The sequence below is a fragment of the Andrographis paniculata genome, unplaced genomic scaffold, assembly GCF_009805555.1.
Source record: "Andrographis paniculata isolate CXL003 unplaced genomic scaffold, ASM980555v1 Contig17END, whole genome shotgun sequence".
NCBI classification, from domain to species: domain Eukaryota; kingdom Viridiplantae; phylum Streptophyta; class Magnoliopsida; order Lamiales; family Acanthaceae; genus Andrographis; species Andrographis paniculata.
Genome location: NW_026137457.1, coordinates 384198 through 408309, shown reverse-complemented (window position 1 = coordinate 408309; position 24112 = coordinate 384198). Strand labels below are relative to the sequence as shown.

At 31.8% G+C, this 24112-nt stretch overlaps 5 protein-coding genes and 1 long non-coding RNA gene across 9 annotated transcripts; 4 read left to right on the top strand and 2 right to left on the bottom strand.

The window, feature by feature from the left end:
• On the top strand, positions 1-10795 carry LOC127264852 (protein DETOXIFICATION 21-like). 2 transcript variants are annotated; one of them, XM_051294406.1, is made up of 10 exons: positions 1-66; positions 5417-5710; positions 6193-6734; positions 6824-6910; positions 7464-7520; positions 7606-7844; positions 8680-8798; positions 8954-9040; positions 9130-9217; positions 10490-10795. In XM_051294406.1, exons 2-9 carry the CDS (start codon positions 5444-5446, stop codon positions 9208-9210), a joined length of 1479 nt encoding a protein of 492 aa, XP_051150363.1. In that variant the 5' UTR covers positions 1-66; positions 5417-5443; the 3' UTR covers positions 9211-9217; positions 10490-10795. The 2 variants fall into 2 exon arrangements, with proteins under 2 accessions (XP_051150363.1, XP_051150354.1); XM_051294397.1 differs by lacking the exon at positions 1-66 and adding an exon at positions 4424-4673.
• LOC127264894 (uncharacterized) lies at positions 5306-6197 on the bottom strand. The gene is made up of 2 exons (XR_007841857.1): positions 5895-6197; positions 5306-5787 (listed from the first exon to the last, which is right to left on the bottom strand). It is a non-coding gene; the product is annotated as an uncharacterized LOC127264894 (long non-coding RNA).
• Positions 10623-12761, bottom strand: LOC127264890 (uncharacterized). Its single transcript, XM_051294466.1, has 4 exons — positions 12451-12761; positions 12004-12174; positions 11272-11508; positions 10623-10806 (listed from the first exon to the last, which is right to left on the bottom strand). The coding sequence occupies exons 1-4, from the start codon at positions 12625-12627 to the stop codon at positions 10675-10677; spliced, it is 717 nt and encodes a 238-aa protein (XP_051150423.1). The 5' UTR covers positions 12628-12761; the 3' UTR covers positions 10623-10674.
• A 167-nt stretch (positions 12762-12928) lies between these two features.
• On the top strand, positions 12929-14704 carry LOC127264882 (40S ribosomal protein S2-3-like). The gene is made up of 2 exons (XM_051294453.1): positions 12929-13668; positions 14375-14704. The coding sequence occupies exons 1-2, from the start codon at positions 13021-13023 to the stop codon at positions 14528-14530; spliced, it is 804 nt and encodes a 267-aa protein (XP_051150410.1). The 5' UTR covers positions 12929-13020; the 3' UTR covers positions 14531-14704.
• A 461-nt stretch (positions 14705-15165) lies between these two features.
• LOC127264869 (ABSCISIC ACID-INSENSITIVE 5-like protein 2) lies at positions 15166-18433 on the top strand. 2 transcript variants are annotated; one of them, XM_051294432.1, is made up of 6 exons: positions 15166-15298; positions 16057-16102; positions 16278-16406; positions 16624-17414; positions 17482-17553; positions 18034-18433. In XM_051294432.1, exons 4-6 carry the CDS (start codon positions 16683-16685, stop codon positions 18115-18117), a joined length of 888 nt encoding a protein of 295 aa, XP_051150389.1. In that variant the 5' UTR covers positions 15166-15298; positions 16057-16102; positions 16278-16406; positions 16624-16682; the 3' UTR covers positions 18118-18433. The 2 variants fall into 2 exon arrangements, with proteins under 2 accessions (XP_051150389.1, XP_051150398.1); XM_051294441.1 differs by lacking the exon at positions 15166-15298 and having other exon boundaries at positions 15975-16102.
• Positions 18434-20434: 2001 nt separating this feature from the next.
• On the top strand, positions 20435-23900 carry LOC127263729 (UDP-glycosyltransferase 74F2-like). 2 transcript variants are annotated; one of them, XM_051292930.1, is made up of 2 exons: positions 20435-21258; positions 22998-23900. In XM_051292930.1, the coding sequence occupies exons 1-2, from the start codon at positions 20587-20589 to the stop codon at positions 23715-23717; spliced, it is 1392 nt and encodes a 463-aa protein (XP_051148887.1). In that variant the 5' UTR covers positions 20435-20586; the 3' UTR covers positions 23718-23900. The 2 variants fall into 2 exon arrangements, with proteins under 2 accessions (XP_051148887.1, XP_051148879.1); XM_051292922.1 differs by having other exon boundaries at positions 20435-21282.
• Positions 23901-24112: the final 212 nt, after the last annotated feature.

Genomic DNA, 24112 nt, shown 5'->3' with positions numbered 1-24112 from the left:
CGTGGCGCACCCGTCGTCATCGACTGCAGTATCTGTCAAGCCAGCTTGCTTATTATCTCCACCCTGGTATTGACACCTTTCCTTTTTAACTTAATGTCGATGCCGAAATAATTGTTTGTTCTTCTCCATGTCTTTACCACTGGTGGACATGGAAAAGGACCACTTGATTCTGCAGAATCCATAGGATATATTTTGCTTTGTTAGACATATCGAGTGGCGGAAACAGCCTTCCAACTTGGGGGCTGAACAGTGAGACATTTATTGTTTGAGAGTTGTGTTTTCGCTGGAATGTGTAATAAAATAAATAAAAATTGGATTTTTGATTTGATATTTTTAGAAAAAAAATAAAATTATGGGTAAAATTTCACGGTTAGGCTAGTGTTTATTCCTATTGTGTTTTTTTGGATGATTTGTTTTTTATAATAGGTATAAGTATATATATTGATAGTGTAATTTAATAATTTATTTGTTCAAAATACAGTGTTTGATTTAATTTATTTAAAAGTATGTGTACTTTAAGCATGTGGATGAGTTTAATTTGATTTTAGATTGAATTTTGAATTTATTTTTTATTTTTTTAAAAAAAAACATATTAGGAAGGCTCTATTTTTAAGTTGTTTAGATATTTTGGAAGTTTGAAAATTGGAAGAATAATAAAATAAAAATAATTAAAAAATTAATAAAAAAATGATGTGACTGAAAATTTAATTTTGTATGTGATTTTTTTATATAAAATGAAATTTTTAATGAAAATAAAATATTTAGATGTTGTTTATTTTAAATATATATATCAGAAATAATTTGAAAACATGATTACTATTAGGAGGAGATTTTGGGAATTATCTTCAAATTTCCACGTTAGTCGTATTTATTATGGTTTATTCTATTTGGGAACTAACATTTAATGGAACGAATTTGGTCTTTTGATTTTGTTTTTTGTGTCGACTTGTTTGTCTTTCGATCTTTTTTCTTTATTATGCAAAGTAATTTATTTTATTTTCTGAAAACTTTCATAAGTTTGGAACTTTGGATGATAGTAAAATTTTGAAATAAAGATGTGCGAGATGTCAATATATATTTGATTGAATATTTCTTAATAAAATTATAATCTTTTGTATTATATTTTATTTATAAAAAATAAATACTTTATTAAAAGCATTTTTTTAAAAAAAGGAAAAATGATAATTTTTTTTGTTTCATATATAATATTTTCATTTTTTAATTTATATTAAATTAATTAATTATTTTAATTTAATTTATAATTATTTGTATTATATTATAGTCCTTCCGTCATGCAAATGTATGTTCATTTGACCGGACACGGATTTTAATAAAAATATAATAATTTTTATTTTTTTATAGTAAAAAAAAGTACAAAAGTCTAATTATTTTTAACTTAAAAATGAAATGAAAATATTTTTTTTTGACAATTCGAAAAGAAAAGTGATCATAAATTTGAATGATGGAGAGAGCAATTAATTGTACTAATATTTTAAATTATTTATTAATCATGTTACTCCTAAATTCTCGTATCAACATAATTATGAAATGATATTGGAAGATTCGTGGTTTATTTGTTTAGTGAAATTTTTTAAAAATATATAATTATTTTATGTGAAGTATATAAAATTATATAAATAATATAAAAATAATAAATATTTTTAATATATTAAATTTTTTTATTTTATTTTTTGAAAACATATTTTTTAAATTTGTGGAGAACACAGCCGGAGTATAATAACGTTTAAAACATTGAACACATTATCACGGAATAGTTTGTATAGATTTGACACAAAGTGCAAGTGGAGCAGAAACAATAATAATGTCTACGACGGCATATGAGAAGACGGGGAATCTTGCAAAAATTGTCTCACACATATACTCAATTATTATTTTTGTCTTATGTTTATCTCGTTGACAGAATATATTTTACATGTTTGCAAAAGTCGCTATTTCTATTATTTGGCCACGCGTGGCCGCGCGTAAGGGCGCGTGGTGTGAATTTCACGCGCGGGCAAATGACATAAACAGCGACTTTTGTAAACATGTGGGATATATTTTGCTAGAGAGATAAATACATGACAAAAGTGATAATAGGGTATAAGTGTGAAATATTTTTTGCAATATTCTCTGAGAATATGAGATGGTCGGTATTTTTATTATTACATCTCATCTAAATTTATCCCAAAATATCTTTTACGCTGCATCCTTCTAAGAAGACACGTCTCGTTGGGAGTTTGCACGAGAATTAAAAAATAATAATGTTTAACTAGAATACCTTTATTTTTATTTTTTTTGAATAATTTTAAAAAAGTATCTTAGAGTAATAATTATAGGAAATTTGAAAAATTTTGGATAATTTTATTATAAAATGGGGACCACGATTACTTTAAAAAAAAAGACAATTGTTTTGAACGGCAAGAAAAATAGAAAAAACAAGACAATTCTTTTGGGACGGAGAGAGTAATACTTTTCTAAAAATATTGATTGTGTTTTAATTTATAGAGTTTCTGTTTTTAGTTATTGAAATTTGTAAAAATTTAAATTATTAAAAATTTTGTTTTTGTTACTTTTAAAATATTTTTTAGATGAAATATAGTATCGTTTGTTTGATTTTGATTTGAAATGAAATATTTATTTATCACGCAGTATTTTTGGATAAAATAATTGTTGGTGTGTGGTATAGAAAATTGTGTCAAAAAAATGTTATGGGCTTTTTGTATATTAATTTTTATTATTATATCAATACATAATATAAATCAGAGAAAAATACAAAATACTTCTATGGGTTTCTCATCATACAAATATATTAAAAATTTTGGAGTAAACTATACAAATATAATGATATTTTAATATTAAAATAATGATGTAAAAGTCAAATTGTATTTTTTATATAAGTTGAATATTTGAATTTTTTTTTAATAAAATTTTTACTTTTTATAATTAACTTATTTTGACTTTTTAATTTTGTATAAAATGTTATGTTTTTTATTATTATTTATGAGGAATGGCAATTGAAAAAGAGTGATTGGAGAACATAACAAATATTTTCGAAATGTCATTTTGTAAAAAAAAAATAATAATAAGCATATTTTTATTAAAAATGACCAAATTATATTACTTTTTATTTGAAATAGAAATCAAACACACCAGTACATTTAAAGTGAGTCAATCAACAAGTTCCCCGAATCTTTAGGTTAATAATCAATTTATCTAAAAATTTAAATTAAAAAAATTATATTATTTATATATTTTTTATGAAGTCAACCATTATTGTCTATTGTATATGGATACCATTAAGTTTTATATAAAATATTATGGATGTGATTTATACAATTATTTAAATTTAAAATTTATACTATTTAAATTTCAAATTATAATTTCAAGCCCAAATCAACACATCCAACTAAAAAATGTATAATTTAATATGAAACTGAGAAAAATGGTAAAATATATATTGGCTGAAAAAAATAGAGTATATTTCATGCACATTATAATATATTAAATACTAACCGTATGTTAATATATATTAAAAAATAATTGACTTTGTTTGAATATATATATTTCTAAAACTATGATATTTTTTTATTTTTATTTTCAATGTATTATTTTTTATTTTAATATAATCATTTTTAATATATCTATTGTTTAATAATTGAACATCTTATATAAAAATATTCATATGGGTTCAAAAATAAAAATAAATTTTTTATTATATTATTAATTATAAAATATTAATATTCTAATATATGCTTTGTAGAGACAAATTGTTACATTCTAAGGTAAATAAGAAGAGTATTATTCCGTCCTTCTCATATCTATATATTCCGTCCTTCTCATATCTAAGGTAAATAAGAAGAGTATTACAAGGAGTTTAAAAATATTAATATTATATAAATGTAATGACATTTGTGTAATATATTGTAAATTAGAATGGTACTTGTAAGATTAGTAGATGATAAAATTAATAAAAAAAAATGAATATTGTTATGGGACAAATCAAAATAAAAAAAAAATGGATAAATTGTCAAGGATGAAAAAAAAAATATTTATTAATCATTATGCTTTGTTTTTCAAACTTTAAATTTTTACTATTTAGACTTGAATTTGATGAAAAAAATATATTTTCTTTTCTCTCAAAACACATCTATCTCATTGAATATTATTTAAACAAAAAATCCAAACAACAAATTTTCAAACGACATCAAATGAAACGTACCCTACTTCCTTATTTTTAAGAAAAAATATTCTACCAAATACTACAATATCACATAGTTCTGAATATCTATAAAAGTTGTATAAACTTCTATCATCAAGTCATCCAAAATTGGGCAGTCGCGATTCGTCCAAATCATTAATCAAGATTATAAAATAGATACGTAAACAAAATGGAATTGCCCAGAAAGGTGGACGACAAAGATAAGGATGAATAGTGACGGAAGCTTTATATTTCGAAAAGGGTGCCCCGTGTCCCTAGACTCGACTCGACTGCCTTGCTGCATTTGCATTTGCTGAGTCCATCTCCAATCCACTGTATTTTATGCAGTGGATTGTACCAAAAATAGGGGAGGGGCTTCAATCCATCCTCAAATTCCCTCCTCTTCCTTCCTCCAATTCTTGCAGGAATCCACAGTGTTTGTTACTCCATTCTATTTTTGAAGTGGAGTTTTGTGGTATTTTTTATATTTTTTGTATTTTTTCTGGTGTATTGTGTATTGTGTATTTTTTCTCTATTTTTTTTTGTATCTTTTCTGGTGTATTTTTTATATATAATTTTATATTTTAAAAAGTTGTATGTAATTTTATATTTTTTTGAAAAATAATGTATAATTTTATTTTTGAAAAATGATATAATTTTAGTTTTTGAAAAATAATATATAATTTTATTTTTTAAATATTAATTTTTATATATATAATTTTTAAATAATATATAAATTATATGTCTATGGATTTAATGTAAAAATAAATTAAAGTTGAGATGTAATTTATAAATATGAAAAGTTATATAAAATAATATAAAAGAGAAATATAAAATAATATATTTTTAAAGTAAAAATTGAAATTTATGATTAAATTAAAATTAATGTAAATTAACTGACAAAAATTGAATGGAGGGTTATGACCTGTCAAAGCACTGCATTTACGTTTTGGCTCTTGAAATCAAACCAACACAATGCATAAATGCGGTGGGGTTGGAGATGCTCTCATGCGACTCCGTCTCCGCCACTGAATCGTTATCGTCAATTGTTCTGTAATTAATTTCATGTTTCTGTGGATTAGATTCACGATTGAAATTTTAGCATGATTGTGCTGGCGCGCGTAGTAACTGTTATTCATTTTGTGTTTGCGGAATTGACGGTGAAGTCAGAGATAATATTCTGATATTGTGAAATTGCTTCTGCGTTTATTTGCGTAGAAGGAAATTAAAGGCGGCGGTCGAGGTATGGAACGCAGTGAAACTGAGGAAAGGCTTTTGGCGAGAGTAGAAAATGGCGACGAAGACGGCGAGGAGGCGAGAAGTCTCGCGAGTAAGGTGTGGTCGGAGTCGAAGAAGATGTGGATCGTCGCTGGACCTGCAATTCTCACCCGAGTTTCAACTTTTGGAATAAATGTGATCAGCCAAGCTTTCGTCGGCCATGTTGGTGCTACCGAGCTCGCAGCCTATTCTCTCGTCGTGACTCTCATCACCAGATTCGCTAATGGACTAACGGTACGGTGTTTTTTAGTTTCCAATTTGAGCTCTCGCGCGTTTTCCGAATTTGCTTGTTCTAAATTCAACTGTTTCCCCTGAAATCAACAACCAGATTGAGCATAAATTACACGTATGTGTTTGAAACGATTCAGATTAGGAAATGAACAGTGGAATACGACGAACATCTTCGCGACTTACTTACCGAAATTGCTTGTAGTTGTAGTTGTAGCTGTTCCGAATCCAACTGTTTCCCGTAAAATCAACAAACAAAATCGAGCATAATTATATCTCTGCGTTTTAACTTTGAAACGATTCAGATTAGGTAATGAACAATGGAAATACGACGAACATCTTTGCGACTTACTTACCAAAATTGCTTATAGTTGTTCTGAATCCAACTGTTTGCCGTAAAATCAACAAACAAAATTGAGCATAATCATACCTCTGTGTTTGAACTTTGAAACGATTCAGATTTTTACTTTCCGAATTTGATTTTGCAGCTTGGAGCTGCGAGTGGACTCGAAACCCTATGCGGACAGGCGTACGGCGCGAAGCAATACCACATGCTGGGGATATATCTGCAACGATCGTGGATCGTTTTGATCATCGCTACAACTCTAATAGTGCCAATTTACGTTTTCACAACTCCTCTATTGAAAGCATTAGGTCAGGATGAGGTTATCAGTGAGGTTGCTGGAAAGATTTCTCTCTGGTTCATTCCCGTTGTGTACGCCTTCATCGTGTCGTTTAGCTGCCAAATGTTCCTGCAAGCGCAGAGCAAGAACAGGATCATCTCATACTTAGCGGTTGCTTCATTAGCAATCCACCTTTTCCTCTCATGGCTTTTAACTTTCAAGCTCGGGTATGAACTAACAGGTGCTCTAATTTCGACTATTTTGGCGTACTGGATTCCGAACTTGGGGCAGATGATGTTCGTTACCTTGGGAGGATGTCCAGAAACATGGAGAGGCTTTTCGATGTTAGCGTTCAAGGATCTTTGGCCGGTTGTCAAGCTGTCTGTGTCGTCTGGTGCAATGCTCTGGTAATAAAGGCAGGCTTGCTTGTTACTTGAAGGATCGATGAAGCTGATTAAATGATTGATTCTAATGGTTTTTTGCTATGTTGGTGCAGTCTTGAATTATGGTACAATGCTATATTGATTCTTCTCACGGGAAACTTGGAAAATGCAGAGGTCGAACTCGATGCCCTTTCGATCTGGTAAAACCATTTCCCTTTCTTGTTAGTTAGTTATGTTATTATTTGGTTTTTAAAATGGCAATGGAATCATAATTGTCAATAGCACTAGTGGAATAACGAAAATAAAAAGAATTACTCCCTTTGTCTCAAATCAAATGAGCTTTTTTGGGGTTTTATAGTATATTAAAAAATAATATTCCTTATGTCCCATAACAAACTATCATTTTTTTATTTTACTCCGTCTCATAACAAACTATTATTTTTGCATTTTACTCCGTCTCATTTAAATTGGGATTTGAATAGTAAAACTTATGAATTTGAATAGTTTGAATATAAAATTGATTTTTAATATAATATAAAAAATAAAAAATATGTGTTTGATTTAATATTTTTTTGGTGAAAAAAATGGAATGAACAGTGAGATTAAAATCCAATCCCCCAAACAAACACACCCATATTTTTATTGTAAATTTGAATATATAATCATTTTCATATTCATATTCTTAAATATTTAAATAGCCGCCGTTCTGCTATTCCGCTATGAATGAAATTTAAGACCTTACCTTCATTTCAGCCTTAATATCAATGGCTGGGAGATGATGATATCACTTGGATTCTTGTCTGCGGCGAGGTATTCCATCCTTGTTGTGATTGCTTGTTCTTGTAGCCAAGAATCTTGTATAACTTCATCGATTGCGATCCATATGTTTTTGCAGTGTCCGTGTCGCGAATGAACTTGGCATGGGAAATTCGAAGGCTGCGAAGTTCTCTGTTGTCAATATTGTGCTTACTTCATTTGTAATTGGTTTGGTGCTGTTTGTGGTCTTCCTCTTCCTCCGCGAAGGCTTAGCTTATATATTCACCGAAGACAAAGCTGTAGCAGCAGAAGTTGCTCATTTATCGCCTCTTCTTGCATTTTCGATACTCCTCAACAGCATTCAGCCGGTTCTCTCAGGTAAAATCGACACCCCTTCTGTAATATCCACATCGTTATGATCCATTCTTGTTGGCTTTCATTGTGGCAATTTAACATAGTATTAGAGTCATTCATGTGTTTGAGTCTCACCATTCTCCTTGATAAAAAATTATTTACGTACAAAATTCATGTGTGGCATAATGCACGTGAAAGAAAACGTGTTGGTTGTCTATATAATATTCTCTCTGTCCATAAAATATATGCTCATTTGAGCACAAATTTTAATAATATAGTACTTCCTCCACCCTAGATAGAGTGTCCATTTTCTCTATTCTCGTCAGTTCAGATAATTTGTCATTTTTTATTTTTGAAATATAATTATATTTTTTAAAATTTATAGTTTATAATTTTCTTAATTTTAATTAAACTATTTACTTATCTTAATTTTAGTTTATAATTATATTTATTATACAAAAATTATTTATACTAATACACTTTTTAATTCTTTACTAATTATATTTTACTTAAATTTTCGTATTTATAGTAACATGGACACTTTTAGTGGGACGAAGAAAGTATTATATATGTTGATTGTGATATAAAATAAGATATTTTGAGGACTATATGAGTGAGTTAAGAGAGATTAGAGAAAAAGTTTGATAAATTGAGTGTATTAAGTAATTTAGCATATGCACAACCCATAGGAGCCTAACGCACTGGATACGATTAGAACTCCAAAGGTAAGCATAACTAGAGTCAAGTCTTTGTTTTTATAAATGGAAAATGCATATCTTTTTGTGGAAAATCAAAAATAAGTTTAAACATTTAGGTGAGATGTTCATTTAACATATTGAAATCGTCAAACATGATGCAGGTGTAGCTATTGGAGCCGGTTGGCAGTCGACTGTTGTTTATGTAAACCTCGCATCGTATTATTTGCTAGGAATACCTCTCGGCTTCCTGCTTGGTTATGTCCTTGGATTGCAAGTCGAGGTTTGTCCATTTATCAATTTGGATTCGATGATTCTTTCTTCGCTTTCTTTCATCGAATAGGATTTACTACTCATATTTGTTACTGGAAGGGCGCAATCTCTCTGTCCATCTTATGCATTGCGTGTGCTTGATCACCGGAGCTCGATTTTTTGCAGGGAGTTTGGATTGGAATGCTTGTAGGAACGTTGGTTCAAACTATCGGCTTGCTCATCCTAACCCGGAGAACCGATTGGGATAAACAGGTGCGCGCATCGCATCCTCTTCGACCAAATCGTCGTAATTTCGGGATAGAAATGTGGTCACTTTCTGAATCCTGAATTGTGTCTTTTAGGTAACCATTGCTAAAAAAAGAGTTACCCAGTGGTATGTGGAAGATGACTCCGCAGAAAGAGCAGAAAACACAGGAATGTGACAAAGAGGTAAGAATTCAGCTTTGATTAAATTATGTACTTTTGATTTTAGACATGAATTATTGATGATATGAATAGGGTAATAGCTTCCTTTTTGGTGAATTGGTAAATTTGGGTAAAGTAATAAAGGAACAAAAAAGTTATGCTTGCTATTTATTCAAAATTGTTCATTCAGTTGTGTTATAAAAGTAATTTTGTAGTGGAGTGTTTTTGACAATAGTATAAATTTAAAAGGAAAACATGAGTTTGAGTTTTATATTTTAAATTTAAATTAAGGTCATATTTAAATAAAAGTTTTAGAAGCTTGAAATTTTCGTAACAGTAAAAATTCAATAGATAATAAAATAGATATTTAACTGATATGTTTTTTCAAAAAATAAATTAATTAGAATCAAGAAAATTTGGTTTCTCTTGTTACAAACATATAATTTTGGAAGTTAGTTTTTAATTAGAATCCAAGTTTTAATGTAATTTAAATAAAAAATTATGTATTCAATATACTCCCCTCCATCCGAATAAAAAAAATAAAATAAAATAAAAAAAAATAAAAAAAGAGTAGATTGGAAAATAATAGAATTTTATTGATCAGTAAAAAACATATAACTTTTTTTTTTTTTTTTTTTTTATAACAATTTTGCTCTTTGATTGTTATGTATAAAATAATTATATATATAATGACATAATTGTAATTTAAATGAAAATTAAAAAATATTTTGGTCAAAACCAAACTAGGAAGACCCAAAGCAGGAGGATAGATAAAGTGGAGAGCCCAGCCCAATAAAATACACAATTCAAATTAATAAATAACAAAGAAACATGTATCATCAGTGGACTAAAATTATAATTATAAAAGGCACGACATAATATAAAAGGCAGAGCTATGTATATATTCATTTCAAAAAAAAATATAACATTCACACAAATGTAATAGTTTCATATAAACCCCCACATAAAATGAACACCATTCAACAATCTTAGTTGATTATTGAGCTCGACCTGAACATGTTAATCTTTTACAAAAGACTACAATAAAAACGATTTTACCACAGCGATTAAGATGTCATTACCTGGTGTAAGCTTCAAACTCTACTTCAAAAAAATAGTCGAATAATCGGCTATCGTCGCCTCTTCTTCTGCAAAGGCTCTGAAGGCGATCCGGCCTGATAGAGAAGCACATGAAATATATATTGTTTCGAATTTTCGATACTACAATGAAACATTGAACATGAAACTGAAGGAGAATGTGTACTTACGTATTTTGATAATTGTTCGTTGATGTAGGACATGGATCTCAACACAGCGTCTAGTGTATCTTTGGCCAGCTGAAACTTCACTTCCGTCTCGTTGGAGGGAGATTTCAAATAATCTTGCAACTACGAAGAAGTAAGAATAAATGCAATTTTTAAAATGTCGGTGCTAGAGCAAATGGTTTAATCTTACAAAACTACTTCGCGCAGTTTCTTATGTTATTTGTTTCCATGATCATATAAGTCACTCCATTTTATTACCTTAAGTGTAATGATAGCCACTCGATTACCCGGGGTGGTAGTCCTATTCTCCACAGTCCATGTCATAGATTTCACTTGAGGAAGAACTCCCTGCATCGTATCGTATGGCATCAAAAGCCACAAAACGTTAATTAGTATTCAAAACTAGATTTCATCTCGGGTTCATGATAGAGTGCACACATATAATTCGGAAAAAAAGATAGCGTGGCTTATCTACTTAATCTTAAGTCATTAGATAGATTGCAGAACCACTAGCAATTCTCACAAATAGAAAATTAGCACAAAACATGAAAATATCGATTAAAATTAAAAGGCAAAATTGCTTATAACCCACATATCGATTGGAAACTCTATTGTCCCATTTAGAAGTTGCACGAGACACCTTCGTGATTTCAAAAACATTGCACAAAATTTTCTAGAGTCTCGCCTCATAATGTATTCTAAAATACGATTATTAAGAAGTCCGGTGCAAACTTTCCAAATTTGATGCACGAGGACATTTATCTCTAAGAGAAAATAATATGAATTTTAAAGCTACTTGATTCAGAGTAATACCGTAAACTCGGGAGGGATGGTGTCATTTTGATGAGATAACTGAGGCAAACTCAACCCATTTCTCTCTGACATTGCACATCTATGATTACGGCTGTAGAGTTGATAAACCGGATTGACTTGTCGGGACATCAGTGACCCAGAAACCTCCGAAGTAGGAAAAGATAATGGAGGTGGCACTGAGCAAGAGAACCCGTCATTTGGACATGACGTTCCAGTTGAACCGGATACGTGCTGCAACTAGAGTACAGAAAAATACCCCAAGTTAATCAGTTATTAAGATTTCTTGTGTATATCCATATGATAAAATAAAATAAACGAAAATTGTGAAAAGAGTTTATGCGATCCTTTTCTTCATTGCAAAAGTTAAACATAGAGAATCCCCTGCTCACTATCCCAAACAACAAAACTAGTAAATCTATGTATGTACAATAGCAAAACTATTCGCGAATTCAAGTTTCAGATAAACACCTACCAAGAAAATACACAAAACTTTTTGAAAAATCCTACTATGCAATGAAATATGACAAGAATGGCAATGAGATCCATCAATGATCAGTTTTCAATTATCAAATCACATACGTGCCACTTCAATTGTTCGTTGTTTCGCCATCATCTAATTACGCTTCTGATAGTTCGAAGAAACTTCTTCACAATTACTACTACACTCTCATTGATTCAACTATGAAATCTGTGTGGCATCTTATCATCTTTCTAGCAAGACTGATTGTTTACCTGTTCTTGGGATAACTCTTCCTTCCACAGATTCCCAAGCTTCTGCAATAATGTAAGAAGCATGCGCTGCAGTTCAAGAGGAAGATCAGATGGAAGCAGCTTCGAAATATCATCCCCTTCAAGGCAACTGCGTGCACAATTTCGAATAAGAGATCGAAGGGATGGCAATACCTACAATACAGTTTAATGTCAGAACATCGCCAGCAGAGAATTGAAAACCCTAGCACAGTAATTTTCAATATCATTCGACAATAAACTCATCTACGAGGTAATATTGAACGTAGATTTCTCACACAAATATTTAGAAATCGCGAATAGCTTGCTAGAATAAATATGTATTCGCTAGCTAGAATAATTTTCAACCTAGGATTTCAGAACTAGGCAATATTCATCAATTCAGCCATTTTTTTGGACTGACAACTTCCAGCACAGAGATAAACAACTCACAGGATTAAGATCGCCAGGCGAAGGAAGCTTAAGAAGAGACTGAAGCGAAGACTTCTCTGAAGAGGATAAGCCAGTTTTACGAGTCTGCCATAGCAATTGAAGCAAGCTTTCAAGCTCTTGCTCTGAATTTACGACCAGTTTGTGCAGATGCTCCGACAACGATGTCTCCCCAGCCATTAATCCTCCCAATTCGTCTACCTCAACTCGAATTCATCAACATTGAAATGGATTGCCGCCGTAACCATGGCCGATCCGAGTCGCCTAGACAACAATGGGACCGTGCAAAGATTGAAGCCTTCAGTAGGTCCACCTTCATGTTATGAACTGCAACTGGCTCAGAGCGTCTTCAGCTAATCAAATAAAAGCCTATTAAACATTGGGCCGTTGAAAAGCAATAAGGCCCGTTAGGCCCAAATACTGTTATTGGGCCTGCTTGGAAACCCTAAAAGCCCATTTATTGACTATAAAAGCGCATCCGCTGCAGAATTAGGGTTTCTGTTCAGTTGGAGCTTTGAAACTCTGAGGCAGTAGCCGTCTAATTTCTCGAACGTCGTCGGGGAGATTTCGATCATGGCGGACAGAGGTGGATTCGGACGTGGTTTCGGTGGCCGGGGAGGACGTGGAGACAGAGGAGGTCGGGGACGCGGCCGGCGTCCACGCCGCGAGACTGAGGAGGAGAAGTGGGTGCCGGTGACGAAGCTCGGCAGGCTAGTGAGGGACAGTAAAATTAGATCCGTCGAGCAAATCTATCTACACTCCCTTCCAATCAAGGAATATCAGATCATTGATGCTCTGATTGGACCTTCTCTGAAGGACGAGGTGATGAAGATCATGCCCGTGCAGAAGCAGACTAGGGCTGGTCAGAGGACCAGATTCAAGGCGTTTGTGGTGGTCGGAGATGGAAACGGCCACGTCGGACTTGGTGTAAAGTGCTCCAAAGAAGTGGCGACCGCCATTCGCGGCGCTATAATATTGGCCAAGCTGTCGGTGATTCCGGTGAGGAGAGGTTATTGGGGAAACAAAATTGGGAAGCCGCATACAGTGCCGTGTAAGGTCACCGGTAAATGTGGTTCCGTCACTGTGCGGATGGTTCCTGCTCCCCGTGGTGCTGGTATCGTGGCGGCGCGCGTGCCGAAGAAGGTGCTCCAGTTCGCCGGAATTGAGGATGTCTTCACATCCTCCCGTGGATCCACCAAAACTCTTGGAAACTTCGTGAAGGTCTAATGTTTTACATTTCGAATTCCCTAAATATTCTGATTATCGAATAATATGGCTTATTTTTATTGCATAATTCTATCTTTAAGTTGCATTGTGAAATATTGAGGATCCTTGCATGATGTTATCATGATTTATTCTCTAGGGTTTTAAGAAAATTTGATTTGCTACCATAACCATAATCTTGCTGTAGGTTATGATGATTGATTCAACCTGGATGAAAAGTTTTGAATTCTAATTTACAAGCCATTATCTTTGTGGAATTTTGTTCTGATTTTAGCTTTATGATCTTTTACAATGCATAGCTATTATCATTGTTCATGTAAATTGCTGTTAGTTCTTTTGGTGGATATTTCTCTCTAGGAATACTCTGAGTCTTGCGCCTTCCTTGTCGATTTTGCTGAGGTTTTTCAAGGGATGGGATCAAGACACAACTAAATTTATCATGATTGAATAGTGTATTACATATATTCGAAACTATTCTAACATCATAGTGTAATAACAGCCTCCCCATTTTGTTAGAAGAGAAATCCCAATTGTTAAAGTGATTAGACCCGAATTAATATGAACTACTTTGTGATGTTTTCTACAATTCAATACCTTCTTGTAAACCATATTTACTACCAAATTTGCTCGTTCCTTTGCTGTTTCTTATGCATCTTTATCCATTTCTTTCCTCTGTGCATCATGATCTTATAAATTGAAGCAGGCAACTTTCGACTGCCTAATGAAGACTTACGGGTTCCTGACTCCGGACTTCTGGAAGGAGACTAGATTCGTGAAATCTCCATTCCAAGAGTACACTGATCTGCTGGCTAAGCCGACTTCCAAGGTCATCCACGTCGTGGATGAACCAGAGGCCTAAGTTTCTTTGGATTTTCTAGTACAAATTTTGAGGTTGGTTAGATTGCAAGGAGACTGTCGAATGCATTTTCATACCAAGCTGTTACCTTTTGGTTTGCACTCTGCTACTGCTGCTTCTAAATGCTTATTTCTATTCTGTCTTTGATGCTATGAATTTTGAATGCCTTTGATCCTCTGTCTTTACCTTTTCTAATACAATTTTCACTATTTTTATGAATCATTATTGTTTACTTAACATATTATATTGACAATGTGTCTGTTTAGAGTAATTGACAGAGAACATATGTTAGTCGGTTTTCGCGATAATCTCAAATCAATTTAATTTATGATAGTATTATTTATTATATATACAAAAAACACACATTAGTATTATATAATACACATGTTTATAATATATGTGTTATAGTTGTATACAACTATGTCATGTGTTTTTGGTTAACGTATATAATGTGAGGTGTTAATTATGGCCGAGGTGTTAATTATGGCCGCATTATGTATTATCTATTAGCTGTTCAGGTGTTAACTTTAAATTCATCACTCCGCCTATTTATTCAAACATTCACATTTTATTAATCATTTTTTACTCGAAAATGTATTTAAAATAGAATAAAGTAAATAAAAATTGTATTGGTCACTGCTCATCGTAGATTATTTGGAAGCGTAAGGTCCAGGCCCTCCGACGCCCGCAGATGCATCCAAACTGGTACTAGTTTGGAAACTTCACGGGATCCATCACCATGAGCATGGGGGTCCCGGGAGCTCCATCAATGTATGTTCTCTTTCCATTTGGCCAAATTTGAAAGCAAATGCAAACCCAGTCCTGCTAAACTGATATTCATCCATTGCCATTTTGCATGCACACAATGCAACTTCAAATTTTAAATTATACAGTAGGTATAATGGTTTGGTGGTTGGGCCACTCTCACTCTCTAATAAATAAATGGTATGTATTTCATTAAAATTAAATTTTTAAATAAACTAGTTATGAGTTTTGATTTAAATTTGAAGTTTAATAATAATTCATTTTATATGCTCTTAAAATATTGTTTTTAAAATTATTATTCAAATTAAAATAAAAATAAAAAAATCATATTTGTAAATAAATATAAATATTTAATTTATTATTTTTTTTTAAAAAAATCAAGAATAAATCCTCAAAATATTTCTACATTATACTTATATAAAAAGCTGTTTTCAATTGGGTACGTTTTTTTTTTTCTTTTATGTTAAAATAATGTATAATAAAATATTTTATAAAAAAAAAATAATGCAATTTGTGTAGCTTTACAGTAATTTTTTTAAATATATATATATATATTTATACCAATTTTAAATTTAAATTACTATTCAAATTTTAAATTAAAATAAAAAAATCATATTGTTAAAATTAGTACCAATAATTGAAAAGAAATTGGCAGACAGGCACAAGTACCTAAACTAAAGAAGTTAGAAATACCACACCACTCACTGTATATATTTCTTCAAAACCATCCTTCATTATTATTATGGTTATTGTTTTTGCTGCAGAAGCGAAGAAGACGAAGTAGAAGAAGGATGAGCAGCTGCACCAGCGGTAAGATCTATATATATATATATACACACATATGTATGTATTGGAGAGAGAGAGAGGAGGAGAAAGAGGCGAATAGAATGTGTGTCAGATTTCTCTCTTGATCTGCCTCTCTCTGCATTGCATTTATTGTTTCTCTCTGTCCGCACCCCAATTTAATTGTGGATCTTACGCTCAGGTTGTTAGCTCTCCTTGTTCTTGTTCGATTCCCCTTCTCGCGTCCGGGGAGTCGCCACGCTGCATGGAAGCTTCAATTGCAGTTTGGACGCGCTTTTAATTTGTTCCTAGGGTTCTTCAATTTCCGCTGGTTAGTTAATTTCATCTGCTCACTCACTTTGATTTTATATATATGACTTATTTCCGTTCGATTTGATCTCGCGATTGCGTTCAATTCCTCGATTTCGTCGCCCCTGCTTTTGTTTCCTTTTTTGCTTTTTGCGATGGACGGATTGGTGAGTGATTGGGTTGGGTTCGGAGATTGTTAATTCGGTGTGTTGATTGGGGATTTTATTGATTGAATTTAGGTTACAATTCGCGAATTAGGAATTTGGGGAAGAAAGGGGATATACAACATCTATACGTAATGGTAGCTCAAAGGATGGGATCTCAGAGCTGCAACAATGGCGATTTCGTTACGGAAACCCTAATTGGAACACAGGACGCCAAATCGAACCCGTTAGGATCATCGTCGTTCTACAATCTGACACTCGATGAGGTGCAGAATCAGTTAGGCGACGTCGGGAAGCCTCTAGGCAGCATGAATCTCGACGAGCTTTTGAAGAGTGTTTTCACCGCCGGCGACGATTCCGGTCCGGCGCCGACTCAATCCGCCGTACCGGAGGATCTGAGCAAGAAGACTGTAGACCAATTGTGGCAGGACATCGAAAGAAGGAGTGGAAATCTCGAGAGGAGGACGACGCTGGGGGAGATGACATTGGAGGATTTTCTGGTTAAGGCCGGCGTTGTGGCGGAGTCGAAATCAAATTCCGGCGACACCAATCCGGCGGGACTGCCGCCGCCGCAGTCGCGGTGGATGAGTTATCCGATCCAGTTGACGAACCCTCAGCCCGTTTTCGTCCCCGGACATCCGGTGCTTCAGCCGCAGCCGATTAGCCCTCCTTCGATCGACAGCGCTTTCGCCGAAGCTCAAATGGCAATGTCGTCTTCCCCGATGATGGGGAGTTTATTCGACTCACAAACGTCGAGACGTAAAAGGCTTAATCCGGAGGATGTAGCTGAAAAAAGTGTCGAAAGGAGGCAGAAGAGGATGATCAAGAACAGAGAATCTGCAGCGAGATCGCGGGCTAGGAAGCAGGTCCATTTTTAGTCGATCCCGGCATTTTTGCATCGTAATTTATTCCATTTCGTGTTTTTGTCTTCAGGCTTACACTCAAGAATTGGAGAACAAGGTTTCCCGGCTGGAGGAGGAAAACGAGCGACTCAAGAGACAAAAGGTTGCTTTATTTGAAGTAGTTATTTTGCTTGGCATTTGGTTTCATTCGTTTAGCTCGATAAATGATGATCGTTCCCGTTTATTGAGTTTTCGATGATACATTTTGCTTGACATATGGCGTCGTTCGTTTAGCCCGATATATGATGATTTTATCGAGTTTTCTATGGTACATTTTGCTTGACTTTGGTTCGATTCATTTAGCTCAATAAAAATTTATTTGATCTCTGTATATAGAGTTTTCGATACATAACTCGGTTTGGTCGAATAGATGAACATATAGTAAACGACGAACACCAAATACGTTCGATAGCTTTGCATACGCAATATTGTGCTAATTTCATCGAATGTATTGATTGATGCAAATGTGATTTGAAAATAACTTGACATAACCTTTCGGGCTTTCGAAAGGTTATTCGACACTCTTTTTCGTTTATGTGTAAGTATGGCTTTCGATCTCTTGCTAAATTATCTAGTTTTGCAGGAATGGGAGACGACGATGTCGGCTACGACACCACAGCCGGAGCCAAAGTCTCAACTGCGTCGAACAAGCTCTGCCCCTACATAATGACGACGTCAGCAGCGTTCTACATCGACTCTTCTTCGACCATCTGTAGCAAACTATACTTAGTTTCTTTCGAAAAAAATTAACGGCTCGACTAGACTCGTTTCGACAACAGCCTCAGGTATAAGGGCATATCCTCAAGTAAGCTTCATGTATGTGCAAATTTATAATGTTGGCTTGCTGGGGAGTTTCTGAATGATTTCAGGCCTTTATTTTGATACCAAATTGGGCCTGGGTCAATAGGAGGCCCAATAGGCCCATTGGGCTTTGACACTATTTAACATAGAATATATATATCAAATTATAAATATTTAAATAATTTCGATCTCACAAGTTTGATGTCTAAAAAAAAGTATCACTCCAAAATACTCTTCTAATTAAATTGTAATATGATCTAAACATAAAACGTTCATATGTTTACTCAGCATTTTTATATAAAATGATTATTCGTGGATGGTACGAAAAACTATATTGATAATATAAAAAATAATATTTTTTTTATGAGTATAATGTATATATTATATTGATGTGTATCTATATTTGTATTTTTCTAATAATATTTACGATAAATTGTTTCATAAATGCTGGGTGAATATACCGGTTATATAGTTAAATAATTTATTTATTTTATATTATATTTAAAATATTATATCAATATGTATATTTACATTAAATCGAATATTTAGTAAAATTTAATATTTTACCATTCAAAATTCAAAATTCAAACTTAAAATCTATATATATATGTCATGTATTTTGCCTAATAAATATAATTTCATGTAAAAATTTTTATGCATGGACAAATCATTTTTTTATGTGTGTACAATTTTGATGCAATTATACATTTAGCTTCAACATGTGATGTAATTTTAATTGATAGCCGACAAATAACAAAGGTTGTAAAGCTAACTAAACGCATCCCTCTTTTGTTGCGTGCACGTCTTTTTGTCGTTTAATTATTTATTTGAATCTCACTTGCTCCATTTAGTAATTAAATATTATTTTAACCCCCTCCAATTAGTAATGACATCGTATACCAATATTTTTTATTTAAATTTTAAATACTTTAAAATTACTTTTTTACTTTAAAATAATTTTTAAATATATCGAAATACAATCATTAATATTTAAAAAGTACGCTTTATATTTCGACTGTAAATTTTCACAATCATATATTAAAAAATAAAAAAAACTGTACAAAATGACATAATTCATTTACGGCCGCCGGCGGCCTATATATGTACATATATAATATTAAATATATTTAATCAATATAAATTAATTAAATTAATTTTTATATTTTACGCATAGATTCTCACTTAAAACCTTCTCTATTTTTGAATAAACAAAAAATTTTATTAATATTTAAGACTTTTTTTTATATAAACTTAATTTATATTAATAATAAATAAATACAAATATTTTTTTATTAAATTATATCATGTACTTTTTTCGTACGTTTCTAAAAGTTATATTTACTTTTTGTATATTTTATTTAATATTCAAAATATTCTTATATTTATATAATTTTTTTTTCTATAAATATCCTTCTATTAGTATTATAAAATACTAATAAAAATATTTTTACAATTTTTTAAATTTGTAAGACATTTTAATATAATAACTAATATTCAAATTTTTTAAAATGATATATTATTAAAAAAACAATATTTAAAATATTTAAATATATATTCTAACTATTTTTAATTATACATAGTAATTTTTATTTTAAAATACTATATAGAAAATAATATTATAATTTATTATAATTAATTTATTAAATTGTATTTTCTAAAAATAAATGCGATTAGATATATACTTTATATAAAAATAATAAAATAATATTATAATTTATTAAAATTCTATTTTTTAAATAACGTGTCTGTAATTAAATGCGATTTTCATGTGGCAGACATATAGGATGTGTTTATACATAAACTTAGGTTTCTACAATTATTTAAATTGTTTTCAAAACAAATACTTTATTATATATTCCCTCTGTCCCAAATACTCATACGGTAATTTTTTTTTTTTTATGTTTTAAATATACTGCAATATTTTTAAAATAGAAAATAATTAATTATATTTAATCTCTATCTCACCTTTTATTTCCTCACATCATCAAATAAAAAATAAAATATATATATTTTTTTCATCACATCATTTAATTTCTAAATTATTTTATTTAATACTATTCATCTAAAAACTCGTATCAAAAGAAATAAATATTGCACTTTATTTGAAATGGATAGAGTATTATTTTAATAATAAATTCAAACAATTTTTTTTTTTTTCAAATCTATCAAAATTAAGAAAGAAACCCTATACTATAACGTGTATATATATGCGTATAATATACTCCATATATGGAAAACTCAGCTCAACTCACTGTCTGTTGCAGTATAACCAACCAGTACTGAGCCAACACTCCAACTCGGATCTGAGTTACCGAGTTGACTCAGCGTAACCGCCATGGATCCCAATGTCGAAGACCGCACGCCTCACTGCCTACTTCTGCCCTACCCAAACCAAGGTCACATCAATCCTATCCTCCAATTCGCCAAGCGATTGTCCCACACGCGCCGCCGCATCCAAATCACCTTCATCCTCACAAAATTCCTCCTCAAATCCACCACCGCCGCCGCCGCCGCCGCCGAAGCCGACATCTCTTTCAGGTCGATTTCCGACGGCTTCGACGACGGCGGTAGAGCACACGCCAAGAGCTTCGAGGAGTACACCGACCGATTCGAGCTTGTCGGCCGGGAAACCCTAACGGAGCTGCTCCGCGAGCTTTCGGATTCGGGTCGACCCGTGGACTGTGTGGTGTACGACCCGTTTATCCCGTGGGTCCTCGACGTTGCCAAGGGCTTCGGCCTCCCGGCGGCGGCGTTCTTCACGCAGTCGTGCGCCGTGAACAGCGTCTACCACCAGGTCTACTGCGGGCGGCTGCGGCCGCCGCTGCGGGAGAATGAGGTGGCGGTGGTGGCGGCGGAGCTGCCGCCGCTGAAGGCGGAGGAGCTGCCGTCGTTTATTGAGGTGCACGGGTCGTACCCGGTGGTGTTCGAAATGATAAAGAGTCAGTTCCGCAACGTGGAGAAAGCTGATTGGATATTCGTCAACACTTTCTACAAACTGGAGGAGAAGGTACTAATTCAAAATACTATCTCGGTAGGCTCTAACGTCCATTTATTTATTTATTTTGGATGAATTATTATATCAAAATATATTATAAATTAAAAAAAATATAAAAATATTTTCATTATTATTTTATATAAAACTAATAAAATAATATTTGTACAAAAAATTATACAAATATAATAATATTTTTAATGTTAAGTACAGTAAGGTAAACGTGACCCTAGAGATAGAAGGAGGGAATATCTTTTGTAGTACTTTCGTGTGAGACAATATTATGTATTTTTTCACAAAGGGTGTGTTTGTTTGGGGGTTTGAATTTTAAATTGGGATTTGAATAGTAAAAATTTTGAATTTGAATAGTTGTATAACCTGATATAAATAGGTGTTGATGTGATGTTTTGAATGTAAAATTAATTTTTAGTATAATATAAAAAATAAAAAATAGGTGTTTGATTTGACATTTTTTTTTTGAAAAAAATGAGATGAATAGTATATTTGGGGGAGAATCCCCAAACAAACACACCCTAAAGGTAATTATATATTAATATGAATATATTTTTTAATTTTTATCTAAATACAAATATATCGTTTCATATACAATTATTTTATACAAAAAATTAAATAACAAAAAAATATTCAAATCTCTTACTTACTTTTACTAATTAATAAAATATTATTACTTATTAATCATACACTTATTCTACAAATTATTAATTTCTTTTCTAATATGTACGATGACATCGCTTCACATTACAAATATTGTCATATTTATACTTATTTACATTAATATATTCACGTTAATTTTACATATCACAAGAATAAAATAGTTTTTTACATATTAAAATTATTACCAATTATTATTAAAATAATATTTATTAATTTCATGCATTTATTGTTTTAGTAGACAAAAAAATATTAAACATTTAAGTATTTATTAATATTATTATTAACAAAATCTTCTAGGAATATAACTTTTTTAATTTTCTATTTCAACAAGTCCTCTAAAATATATGAAGATTGTTTTAGGGTGTGTTTGTTTGGGGGATTGGATTTTAAATTTATTGTTCATCTCATTTTTTTTCTCCCGAAAACATCAAATCAAAATAACAATTTTTTATTTTTTATATTATACTAAAAATCAATTTTCCATTCAAAACATCACATCAACACCTATTTATATCACATTATACAACTATTAAATTCAAAATTTTTTCTATTCAAATCTCAATTCAAAATCCAAATCCCCAAACAAACACAATATAAAGCTAACAACATGGCCATATTTTTCAAATGAAAACCTATAAAATAAGTATGTTATATTTAAATATACAATACGATGTAGACTGGAACATGCACGTAACAAAGTTGTCTTCTAAATATGCCAACATGTTCTTCTCGTCACATAGCTAACCTTGTGTATATGTCAATTGTGGTTATCTAAAAATTCTTCCAACCACTCAGAGAAATATATATATTTCTTGCAGAGTTTTAAAATTTTGCATTTAAATGATTATTAGTGGGTATTTTTTTTGTCTTTATATTTTAATTTGAGTTAATAATATAAATATAAATATCATTTAAATGTATTTACAATATATAATGTGGTTAAATTTATTATATATATATATATTGTATTTTAAAATAACAATATATATATTTTTCGAGTGGCCGAAAAACGTATAAATTTAAAAATATTAAAAGGAGAAGAAATTAATTCTTTATTACGATTTTTTTTTTTTTTGTAGATAATTAATTCTTTATCTGAATTTTGGCCAATAAAAGCAATTGGACCATCGATACCATCGATGTGCTTAGACAAAAGGTTGCAAGATGATGAAGATTATGGTCTAAGCCTCTTTGAACCCTCATTAAGTGTTTGCCTAAATTGGCTCGATAAACATGAATCTAAATCGGTCATCTACATTTCTTTCGGAAGTTTAGTTCAATTAACGATTGAACAAACTCAAGAACTCTCGCAAGCATTGATGATATTAGACAAACCCTTTATATGGATTGTTCGAAAATCAGAAGAATCTAAACTTCCAAATAACTTTCCACCGGAAAATGGATTGATCGTGTCATGGGGCCCACAACTAAAAGTATTAGGACACGATGCAATCGGATGTTTCATTACACACTGTGGATGGAACTCGACGCTTGAGGCATTAAGCCTAGGGGTACCCATGGTGGCTATGCCACAATGGACCGATCAAAACACTAATGCAAAATTTGTTACGGATATTTGGAAAGTCGGTGTGTGGGCTAAGAAAGATTGTAAGGGAATAGTAAAGAGCAACGTGATTATCGATTGTGTAGAACACGTGATGGAAGATGGGGAAGAAATTAGAAAGAATGCTATTATGTGGAAGGAATTTGCGCGGGAAGCCGTTGATAAGGGAGGGAGTTCAGATACAAATATTGAAGACTTTATAATTACATTGAAAGAGAAAAATGAAGCAAAGTAACATGTGATCGAGTTGACATGTGACTGCAAAATTATGAGTTCAAAATTTGTTGATATCCTTTTTGGCTTGTATTGTTTAATTTGCATTACTAGCACAGTTTGCAAGCTATAAAAATAATGTAACCGAAGAAATCATCTAAATGGTCATATATATATACATATATATATATATTTTGTTAAACATTTCGAGATATACTTTGTCGTCCTAATTCAAAGTATTATTTTCGTGTGTTTCATCTCAATTTTTTTTCTATTTAAAAAAAATAAATAATTGTATATTAATATCAAAATATCTTTAATTTTTACTTAAATTACAAATATATCATTACACATAACATATTTTATATATATAATCAAATACCAAAATGTTGTATTAAAAAACTTACCCAATATGTG

Bases quoted from the DNA above. Each gene is read 5' to 3' on its own strand.
- LOC127264852 (XM_051294406.1), top strand. From the start codon at position 5,444: ATGGAACGCAGTGAAACTGAGGAAAGGCTTTTGGCGAGAGTAGAAAAT. The intron at 5,711-6,192 runs GTACGGTGTTTT...TTGATTTTGCAG, and splicing joins GATTCGCTAATGGACTAACG to CTTGGAGCTGCGAGTGGACT. The intron at 8,799-8,953 runs GTTTGTCCATTT...GATTTTTTGCAG, and splicing joins TCCTTGGATTGCAAGTCGAG to GGAGTTTGGATTGGAATGCT.
- LOC127264890 (XM_051294466.1), bottom strand. From the start codon at position 12,627: ATGGCTGGGGAGACATCGTTGTCGGAGCATCTGCACAAACTGGTCGTA. The intron at 11,509-12,003 runs GTAAACAATCAG...TCTGTACTCTAG, and splicing joins AAGAGTTATCCCAAGAACAG to TTGCAGCACGTATCCGGTTC. The intron at 10,807-11,271 runs GTATTACTCTGA...GATACGATGCAG, and splicing joins CCATCCCTCCCGAGTTTACG to GGAGTTCTTCCTCAAGTGAA.
- LOC127264882 (XM_051294453.1), top strand. From the start codon at position 13,021: ATGGCGGACAGAGGTGGATTCGGACGTGGTTTCGGTGGCCGGGGAGGA. The intron at 13,669-14,374 runs GTCTAATGTTTT...AAATTGAAGCAG, and splicing joins CTCTTGGAAACTTCGTGAAG to GCAACTTTCGACTGCCTAAT.
- LOC127264869 (XM_051294432.1), top strand. From the start codon at position 16,683: ATGGTAGCTCAAAGGATGGGATCTCAGAGCTGCAACAATGGCGATTTC. The intron at 17,415-17,481 runs GTCCATTTTTAG...TTTTGTCTTCAG, and splicing joins GATCGCGGGCTAGGAAGCAG to GCTTACACTCAAGAATTGGA. The intron at 17,554-18,033 runs GTTGCTTTATTT...CTAGTTTTGCAG, and splicing joins AGCGACTCAAGAGACAAAAG to GAATGGGAGACGACGATGTC.
- LOC127263729 (XM_051292922.1), top strand. From the start codon at position 20,587: ATGGATCCCAATGTCGAAGACCGCACGCCTCACTGCCTACTTCTGCCC. The intron at 21,283-22,997 runs GTAGGCTCTAAC...TTTTTTTTGTAG, and splicing joins TAATTCAAAATACTATCTCG to ATAATTAATTCTTTATCTGA.